This window comes from Aotus nancymaae, unplaced genomic scaffold (assembly GCF_030222135.1).
Source record: "Aotus nancymaae isolate 86718 unplaced genomic scaffold, 86718_ANA_hifiasm-v0.15.2.pri h1tg000057l, whole genome shotgun sequence".
Classification (NCBI taxonomy): Eukaryota; Metazoa; Chordata; class Mammalia; order Primates; family Aotidae; genus Aotus; species Aotus nancymaae.
Genome location: NW_026988471.1, coordinates 4,978,821 through 4,989,388, shown reverse-complemented (window position 1 = coordinate 4,989,388; position 10,568 = coordinate 4,978,821). Strand labels below are relative to the sequence as shown.

The window sequence follows — 10,568 nt, the reverse complement described above, 5'->3', positions numbered from 1 at the left end:
GTAAACAACTCCAGAAATCCAGTTCTGTACTGAGAATCTGGTTAACGCCATTAGCCCCTTCTTTTCCCAAGTGTACTACTGAAATCTGATGGTTCACCGAAAGGAAAAAGCCACAGAAAGGAAACCTGTCCATCTGCAGCAAAAGCTGGCTGGCCTCGCATCCCAGGGGTGGGGGCTGGGGAGGAGGCTGCGAGGGCGGAGGAGAGGCCCGAGCTCGCAGTCGGGGGGCGGGGGTTGGGTTGGGGGGCTGCTCCAACAGGGCGAAAGCTAGCGGGAGGGGAGGCAGGAAGGGCGCCGGGGCCCCTCTGGCCCAGCAGCTGCAATCACTGCACGGACGCTTCCATTCGGTCTTGCCAAATCTCAGTAAAAATGGAAGTCCAAACCTCGGTCACTCATTTCAGTAGGTGAAAGAGTCCTGGTGATTTTGCAGCAAGTTTCAATTAGCCGCTGCAAACGTCCTCCGCTGCAGGCGCCGCAGCTCGGGAGGCGGAACTCCGGGGCTGGCGTGCGTGGCCCCGAGCGGCCTCCCAGCCTCCCTCCGCCCGGCCCCCGGGGAAAGAGGCGGCGGGGGCTCGGGACGGGGGCGGGAGCCCGGGGCACGCGTGCCCGGCCGCGATCGCCTGCCAGGGCCTGCCGCGAGGGCTCGGGGACAAGGGCGGGTCAGGAAAAATGGTGGGGAGCGAAGGGGTGTGGACAGGCGCACCGTGCCCAGCGAGCAGGGAGCGCCAGCGGAGTGGGTCGCGCCAGCGCCATGGCCCGAGCCCCCAGGAGGCTCCCGGAGAACAATCGAGATGCCGAGCCACCTTTGTCGTGGCCGCCCCCGGGGAGCTGGCTCTGGGCAGCCCCAGAGCGGGAGCGCGGGGAGGGCGTGGTGAGGGCGCGGGGTGCGCGGGGGCGGCGGCCTCCTGGTCCCGGAGTTTGCTTTCTTCCTCTCACCCCGCAGCCCCGAGGCTTCCCTCCCCGGCGCGCGGGCCCGGGACGCCAGCGCTGGAGTCTCCAGGCACCTCCAGGGCCCGCGGCGGGGCGCGCCCAGGAGCACGCGGTGGCGAGGCCAGAAGAGCCAGGCGGGGACGGGGACTCGGAGCCGCAGGGGTCTGTCTTGTGGGTCCCGGGCGACAGCCCAGGCCCCCTCAGCCACCCCCTGCTCCCCGCGAGCTCACCAGCGGCTCCGCCCTGCCAGGCACCCCGGAGGCCGCGACTCAGATCGCACAGAGGCCTTGCCATGTTCCTCGGGATGCTCCCGGCCAGCCTGCCGCGTCCTCCCCCCACTCCCGCCTCCCACCCTCTCGCAGCCTCAGTTCCGCCGCGCCCCGTTCTCCCAGCGGCCCCGCACCGTCGTCCTTCCCTCCGACAGCTCCACGGCCCCGGGGGACAGAAGGAAACCGACACGAACCACCTCTCTCCTTTCCTCCTCCCCTTTCCCCTTCACCGCTAGAGGTCAAAAACTGCGGCCGCGTTCCCCGCCAACAACCGCCTCGGAGCACGCGAAGATGCAGCGTTAAAAATAAAGAACATAAAAAAATTCAAATCTGGAAACGGTTGTCCCCACCCTTTGAGAGGCGGGGATAGAAGTGCCCCGAGTGCTCGCTGCCCAGGGTGGCTGTCACCGCGAGGCCCTGCGGGGACGCAGCCCGCCGCGGAGAACACACCAGCCCCTGCGCACAGGACCCCGACCAAGCGAGCTGGACACCTAGTCCCCTCCGTGCCCCCCTCCCCGGCCAGCGCCCGAGCCTCCGCGCTGCCCGCCCGCCAGGGTGGGTGGGGAGAAGAGGCAGGGAGTGGAGGAGGAGGTGAAAAAGGAAATGGGGAGCTGAGGATGGGAAGGGAAGGCAGAGAGAAAGAACACCCTTCCCCAGTCTTTCACAACCAGCGAAAGAGAAAAAGAAATCGGCCTGCCGATAGAACACTTTTCAGCCTAACCCCATCAATGTAGAATCCTCTCCTACCGCCTCCCCGCATCCACGCACACAACAGCCTCACCGCCGAATGCTCTGCGACAACAGGACCTCCAGTTTGACTTCCATAGAGACTATTGGCGATGTGAGTTTCTATCAGTTCCAGCTGATTTATTAAAATTGTCAAGATACAGACTTCCAGCACAAAAAAAAAAAAAAAAAAAAAAAAAAAAAAACAGGCAATGATGTCGACAGTGCATTGAGTCTGCTTTGCCACCATTTGCTACAAAATATGCAGATGGTCTGTACTTTATTTAGATTATATTGCACAAAATGAGAAACTTTTTAAACTATGTGCCTTTTTTTTTCTTTTTTGCTAAAAATCGAGAATCCAGTTTCAAACCTTCCATCTGGGGCCCCATCCACATCACAGCGTATGAGATACATAAAGTCCTACTATAGTACAGTACATATACAATCTTTAAACTAAGATAACAGCTCTGAGGTCTATATCACCATTTTCAATAAATCTTTACCTACAAATATTGAACAAATCTCTACTATAGCTGTACAAAAAAAAGTTTGCTTTTTTTTTTTTAAACCACAAGGCCTTTAGATGCAAGGATTATTTTAAATTTTTAATCCTTTTTAAACCAGGACATAACGTACCAACATACTTGCATGCTAAAAAACAGAGGAAAAAAAAGAAATCAAAAGGGAAGAAGTGCCTGAAAGTCTTACTGAAAAAACACAGCAAGAATGTTCCCTTTTCACTGTACAAAAATACGCCTGAAAATATATTAATTTTTAAAAAAGACTGAGGTCTGTTATGTATCAAAAATGTTTCAATACCTTTTGTACTGAGGTCTAGGCTGTCTGGTATTCAATCAAGGAGGTATAAGGGAACAAGTTACAAAAAAAACGTTGGCAAGTAGAAATCACATTTGTAAAACCATAAACAATTTGATCTGAAAAGTAAACTCTGATCTTAAGTCAGTTCACAGTTTTTTTTTGTAAGCGTTTGTACAGTCTGCATTTTTTCAAGCTCCCTGCAGTTTTGTTAAGAATCGGATGCATAGAAGACATCAGTTTTCTCCCTCCAAAAAAAAAAAAAAAAAAAAAAAATTAAATTAACAAAAGTTGCAATGGTCCCTTTTTTTTTTCTGTTAAAAGAAAAATCACCAGTTCTTTAAGTTCTCTTAAGGAAAAAAAAAAAATCTCCGCCAACTCCCTAGAGTAACAGTTGTGCTGCCAAAAGGGTCCTCTGCAGACGTCTTCCAGACTTCAAAGACCGACAAGCTTCAAACAGCGCCTTCCGGAGCGGGTCCTGCCTCCCCTCCCCCGCCCCGCCCCCTCCGCCTTTGTTGCAATCACGAATTTCAGGAAAAAGAAATAGTAATTACAAAAACACATTTTTGGGAAAAAAATCACAACTCCAGACTAGGTATGCAACTACCTTGAGACACGATAAAGGAAGGGAGGGGGGACAAAAAAAGGACAGGAAAAATGTTTAAAAACTACTCATTTCACTTTAACTCCACCAAAATTTTCATCATATTTTCCAATTTCTTTGCGTCACGACATCTTATCAATATCATCAGCATCTTCTTCTCTCCCCTCCACCCTACCACCGCCACCATCAACACCACCACCACCATCATCATCATCATCACCACCACTACAACTTCCTCCCAAGGAACTCAGCTCTGCACCCGCCGCCGAGAGAAAGAGCGAGCCGAGGGCGCCGCTTTCAATACGTGAACACCAGGTCGGAGAAGTTCGCCTCCAGCCAGTCCCCGGCGATCATCTCGCTCAGCTCCGGCGTGCAGTAGTCGGGGAACTCGAAGTGGGAGCCCAGGCTGCCCTCGCTGAACGAATCCAAATCCTTATCCACCAGCGACAGGGACAGGTTCCCGGCCGCCGCGCCGCCCCCCAGCTGCTGCTCGCTGGCGCTGTGCGCGCTTTGGGAGAAATTCAAGCTCAGGTCGAACATCAGGTCGTCGGCGTCCTCGCCGCTGCTGCCGCTGCTGCTGCCGCCGCTGCTGCTGCTGGACGAGGAGGTGGAGACGGAGCGCGAGGACGCGGGCGAGAGCGCGGGCTGCGCGAGCGGCGGCGGGTGCTGCTTGGTGATGTTCTTGAAGCTGTAGTAGAGGCGGCTGCCGCCCCCGCCGCCCGAGGTGGCGCCGGCCCGCACCTCGTCGTACAGGCTCGCGCCCTCGGGGGACTCGGCCGCGCTGCTCAGCGTGGGGCTGGCCGGCACTTTGGCGACGTTGTAGCGTCTCAGCAGCTGCGGCGGCTGCTGGCCCGGCGGCTGCAGGAGCTGCGGGTGCGGCGGCTCCTCGTCCTCCTCGTCCGGCTCCTGCTTGATTTGCAGCTGCAGCTCGTCGTCGTCGTCGTCGTCGTCGTCGTCCTCGTCCAGGAACACGCACTTGACCGTCTTGCCCGCGCCGCCGCCGCCGCCCGCGCCGCTCACGCGCAGGCTGCCCAGCACGTAGTCGTCGCCCGCGCCCCCGAAGTCCCCGGCCTGGGCCGCCTTGCCCGCGCCCGCCTTGGCGCCAGCGGCGGCCGCGGGGGCCTTGAGCTTGCCGCATTTCTTGCTGGAGCCCTTGGAGGTCTTGGCACCGCCTGCGCCGCCGCCCGCGCTCCCGCCGCCACCGCCGCCGCCGCCGCCGGCCGCGCTCTTCTCGGGGCTCTGGCTGGCGCTGGGCTTGGCCGAGGGGTCCATTTTGGGCTTTTTCCGGGGCCGGTACTTGTAATCGGGGTAGTCGGCCATGTGCTTGAGCCGCAGCCGCTCCGCCTCCCTGATGAACGGGATCTTCTCGCTGTCCTTCAGCATTTTCCAGCGCTTGCCCAGCCTCTTGGAGATCTCGGCATTGTGCATGTCCGGCGACTGCTCCATGATCTTCCTGCGCTCGATCTTGGACCACACCATGAACGCGTTCATCGGCCGCTTGATGTGGCCCGACGCCGTCTTGCACCAGTCTGGGTCGCTCTCGTCCAGGGCCACCGGGCTGCAAGCCATGAATTCGCCCTCCTCCGTGTCCAGCGCCTCCCGGGGCAGGTTGCTCTCCGCTTCCAAGCTCTCCGCCTGCTGCACCATGATCCGCTGCGGGGCTGGACGCTCCAACCCGGGCCGCTGGGTCTCGTGCGGAGGTCCCCCTCCCCCTCCCACCCCTCCACCTTCCTGGGCAAGTTGCAAAGTCCTCGGCACCCCGCTTCCGCGGCTCCCCCCCTCCCCCCCGCCCCCCCTTCCAGGCTGCACACAGCGGCTGCGGTGGCTTCGGCGGCGACGGCCGCCGGCGCGCCGGGAGCTGCGGTCACAACGGGAGAGGCGGTGGCGACGGCGGTCGAGGCAGCCCGGGACCCCTCTCTCCGGCTCGTGGCTCCCACCGCAAGCGCCAGACCCCGAGCTCTCCCAGGCGCGCGCGCTCCTTCTGCAAAAAGTTGAGGTCTCTCTCCCAACTAGTTATCAGGGTGTCATATGGGTGACATCACTCCCCCGGCCAGCCAATGGCTGCGGGCCGACTCCTCCCACCTCCCGTTATTAACTCGGAGGCCCCGCCCCTCCACCCCGCCCTCCGGGCTGCTGGGCGAAGATGGGGGTGGGGGGAGAGGAGGCATGTCTAGAAATATGTTATTTTTAAAAAATCCGCGTGTGTGCACAGATGCGCCTCTCCCCAGGATGCTCGAGAGCGGCGCGCTGCACCACGCGGAGCCGGTGGTCGGGGGCGAACCCGGCTGGTCCTGGCGCCGGCGCGGACCCAGGACCGGGTCCCGGGAGAGGCCCCGCGCGCCTTTGTGCCCGGTCCCTGGGAGGCCCGACGGCGACCGCGGACGGGGCGCGCTCACTCCCCGCGTGCACACACTCGGGCACGCGCCAAGCCTAAGACGGCGGCCTCGGCCCGGCTCCGGGTCTGCTGCGCCCCGCCCGCCCCGGGGTGGGCGCATCTGCTCCCCGGCGCGCCCCCCGCGGGGCTCGGCCTCTCCCCAGCGCCCCGGCCCCGAGCCCGCCCGAGAGGACCGCGGCGACCCAGGCCGACGGAAGGTGGCGCTTGAAGACAACAACCTTCCCGGCACGTGGGCTCTGCTCTCCTTTTCCCTTTCTCCCTTTTTGTAAGGCACAGAAATCAATTTAAAGCTCGAGAGGCGGTGAGCTCCCTCCCCCGTTTGCATTTTTCTGTTTTGTCCTTTTTCTCCGTCTGTTTTCCCTCCTTGGTGGTGTTTGGGGACGCGGCGGTGCGGGTTGGGCTGCGCCGCGCCCCCGAACGCCCCGCCCCGGGCGGGGGCCGGAGTAACGGTCTGCGGGGCCCTCGGGTTCGAGGTGGCCACTCCCAGGGCGGGCTCCAGAGCGGGTCCGGGTCCCGCAGGCTCCAGCACGCCCGCCCCCAGCCCGGCGTCCCCGCGAACGGCCCGGCGCCCCCCTTCCTCCTCCCTCGCCCCGCCCCTCCCCTCCCCGCCCCTCCGCCGCTCCCTTCTCCTTCCCCGGCCTCCTCTTCCTCTTTGTCCTTCCCCTTCCTCGGTCGCCAGCGCCTCCCCGGCAGCCTCGTCCTGAAACCGTGCTATTGTGAGCTAGGAGCCTTCTGGGTCACTCATAAACCAAAGAGGAAAGAAGGTGCATGCGGGTTTCCGGTCCAGATCTGTCCCTTGGAGGTGGGAAGGTGGGCGGCGGCCGGGGGCGCGCGGGGCTCGCAGAGTAGCCTAGGACCCCTGCGATCGCGCCGTGTTCGTCTCCTTTGTGTTTCTTTACTGAGTCCCCGTTACCTCTACGAATATTCTGGGGGCAGTTGAAAACCGCCGCTTTCTAGGTCCTGTCTGTCGCCATCCTCGCCTTCTCCACATCCCACAGCGCTGGGTATCTGGGAACTTTGAGCAGTTCCTAAGACACTGCTTGGCTCCCTTCTCCAGAGAAATCAGCTGTGGAGGACTGGGAACGTTATCCACATCTGCTTCCTTTCAGGTCCCTTCCTGCAAATAATACTACATTCCTTAAGTACTGGAGCTTCTCTGAGGACTCTAATATCATGAAATAATACCATGTTTTTCTCAGATCATTATTTGAAAAAATTACCGCCATCGCTATAACCCATTCCCGCCCTCGCCCCCCCATCCCCACCCCACTCATCCTAAAGAAAAACGCTGCATTGAATACTTGGAATATTCAGACCAATTTACATCTTGATAATGCTGGCAATACATTCCTTTAAGGGCCATAGGAACCAAAAGAATTTACAGTCACTCATACTAGGTGACTTGAAGTCTGGAGATGTATAAAATCCAAGGCAGTGTGTGAAAATTCATCTTCACTCCCGCAAGTCGAGCACTGTGTCTTGTTTTTCTCTTACCTTACACGGTTCCCAGCTATTGGGAACACCAAGCGAGGGAGGGTGGGGTGGAGCACAAGGTGAACCTACACCCCTCTCCCCACAGAGGCAGGACAAATCCACACTCTGGAGAGAGGCATTGAGATATTTTAGCTCAGTTCATTATTTGCTTGCAAAGTATGAGGGCACCTACCATTTTGGCCTCTGAAAGAAAATCTATTTGAAAATCTTTGGCAAATTCCATATTTATTTGCTATCTCTATGCTATAGCAAAAACTATGCTTAGCTTTCAAATGAGAATGATCTGAGTGTAGTAGGAGTGAAAAATAATAGATTTTATTCTCATAGCGCTGTGATCTTTTTAGAGGAAATAAAAGTTAAAATCTGCTCTTTCAAACACATGTAATTTCTGTTCAAGGAAACACGGGCCATTTGTTGGAGAAGATAAAGCAAAGACTGGGGTTTACAGGCACTGAAGGCGGGCACTAGAGCCATTCTTCCCTATAATACAGGAGAGACTGGCAATTTTCACAAAAGATTAACTAGATGGCTATTTTGTAGCATGGACTCACCCCACATATTTAATATTGTTAGATGTAGTGGAGTGAGGCATGAGAAAAAGAATAATCTGTGTACTTTCTTTTTTTGCTCCCTAAGGGAAAATTTTTAAATAAGTATAACATTAAAAAAATAAGGGAACATGTTTGAGAGTACGCATGCTTCTTACAGAAATAATAGTTACTTCTGAAAACAGATGTTTGCCACATAAACTTTAACCAACCACTTAGAGGAATTTTAAGCTTCTAAATGGAAAATACGGCCTAATAATGCACCTCTTGAAAGTCTAATTTAGTAAAATGGAAACATATCTGCTATTTTTGAAACCACTGAATGCATATAATAGTTTGGTTCATTGGTTACCTTTTTAGCACCAATATTCACTTTTGTGTGTCTGTCTACGCATGAATACCTATTTACAAGCAAGATATGTAGTTTTCTACTGATCATAAATATTGTTGGATCCATAGTGTTCAGAATTTGAAGAGTCACATTTGATCAGAGTCACAAATGACTATATTTTATGGTTACTATTATCTTTTCATAATTCCATCTTTACAAAGAAAATTTCACTTAAAAGGACTATTACATAAGGAGATAAGATATTTCACAATATCTCTAAAAATTATAACACAGCCAGAATAAGAAGTGTCCCTTTTTCTTAGGAAAGAAGCATTTTTCTAAGCAAATAACATGCTAAAAATACCACTGGGTAAATATTTGACTCATTTGATTGATTGAACACCATTTTTAGAAGCATTCCAAACACATGCATTTCCCATCTCTGAAATGAAGGCAGGGTGCTTTCCCTTTTTTTCTCACCTTACCTATTCTCCTGAAATGAGTTCACTCCTCGTTGTTCAGCTCTATCTATCTCAGCTTCAGTCCTAAATCCTGAATTTGGATCTGAATATCTTCCGTCTACTGGACATTCCTTCTTAAATGCTCCTCAGACCTGGTAACGAGTATGGATTGAACAACCTTTACCTGAACGAACACACACACACACACACACACACACACACACATCCCCAATGAACCAGTGAATGCTATAACCCTGTTTGATTCATCAAAACATGCTTCCACAGCTAAAATAATGTTGTTAATCTTTTCACTGATTTATTCTGTGAATTACCCCACTAGAGAGTGTGATCCATTGAAACCAGAGCAGTTGGGCAGTATAGCACAGGGCAGCGGCTTTGAAATTTATTTTGATCATGACCTATTTTATAAAACGCCTTTTTACATCATGACCCAGTACTCAAGCTATACATATATAAAGCAGAAACCAAAGTGTCACAAATCAATCTCTCTCTTTTATGTGCAATTCATGCTATATTTTTATCCTTTTCTGTTCCATTCCATTTATTTAAATGCTAGTTAGAACCCACTGAATTGCACTGTTAATGAGGCGCCATTGAACTTTGAGAACCACTGGCTTAGGTGTTCAGAGTTACGGCTCTGAAGTATTCTGCCTTGGATTGAAAATTCTGGTTCCAATATCTTTTCTCCCCCCGCCCCATGGCTTTCATCATGTACCCCTTGACTTTTAGTTATTAATGCCCAGAGAATCCCACAATCTGCTGCCTCCAAAATTCATATCTTTTTAAATTGTTTATGTGAGAGATATATTCTATTTTTTTAAATGGACTTTATTTTTTAGAGCAGTTGTAGGTTCACAGAAAACATGAATGGAAAGTAGAGAGCCTTCCACATCCTCTCTATCCCCACACGAACACAACCACCCCCACTATCAATATGCACCACCACAGCGTACGTATGTTATGATCAGTGCACCCGCATCGACACCTCATAATCATCCGATGTGCATAGTTCACATTAGGGTTCACTCTTGGTGTTGTACATTCTGTGGGTTTGGATAAATGTATAATGGCAGGTCTCCGTCATTATAGTGTCATGCAGATTATTTTCATGGCCCTAAGTGTCTGTGCTCCACCCACCTATTCATCCTTCACCCTCCCAACCCCTGGCACCAACTGATTATTTTACCATGGCAATAGTTTTGTCTTTTCCAGAATGTCAAATATATGGAACCATACAGTATGTACCTTTTTCAGATTGGTTTCCTTAACGATAGGCATTTTGTGTTCTTCCATGTCTTTTTATGGCTTAATAGCTCATTTCTTGTTGGCAATAAATAAGATTCCATTGTCTAAATATGCCACAGTTTATCCATTCTTCTACAGAAGGACACTATGGTTGCTTCCACGTTTTGGCAATTATGAATAAAATCTGGTATAAACATCCCGTGCAGGTGTTTGTGTAGATGTAAGTGTTCAACTTGCTTGGGTAGATACCAAAGAGTGAGACTGGTCTGTCGTGTGGTAAGAGGTTGCGTAATTTTGTAGGAAACTTTCAAACTGTCTTCCAAAGTGGCCATGGCATTTTGCATTCCCAACAGCAATGAATGAGAGTTTCTACTGTTCTACATCTTTGCCAGAATTTGGTGTTGTCACTGTTTTAGATTTTAGCCATTCTACTAGGTGTGAAGTGCCATCTCATTTCTGTTTTAATTTACATTTCCCTAGTGGCATGTGAGATGGACTATCTTTTCAGATATTTACTTGCCCTATGTATATCTTCTTTAGTGATATGTCTCTTCAGATTTTCAGCCCATGTTTTAATCAGGTTTTTCATGTGCTTGTTGCTAAGCTGTAAGATTTCTTTGTATATTGTAGATAACAGTCCTTTATCAGGCATATTTTTTGCAAATAACTTTTCCCAGTCTGTGGCTTGTTTTCTCATTCTCTTGATAGTGTCTTTTACACAAGTT

General features: G+C 52.5%; 1 protein-coding gene across 1 annotated transcript; it reads right to left on the bottom strand.

Moving 5' to 3' along the window:
• Positions 1–3,633: 3,633 nt before the first annotated feature.
• On the bottom strand, positions 3,634–5,119 carry SOX11 (SRY-box transcription factor 11). Its single transcript, XM_021667242.2, has one exon. It carries the CDS (start codon positions 4,993–4,995, stop codon positions 3,646–3,648), a length of 1,350 nt encoding a protein of 449 aa, XP_021522917.2. The 5' UTR covers positions 4,996–5,119; the 3' UTR covers positions 3,634–3,645.
• Between the last annotated feature and the right edge of the window lie 5,449 nt (positions 5,120–10,568).

Coding starts and splice junctions, on each gene's coding strand:
- SOX11 (XM_021667242.2), bottom strand. CDS start 4,995: ATGGTGCAGCAGGCGGAGAGCTTGGAAGCGGAGAGCAACCTGCCCCGG.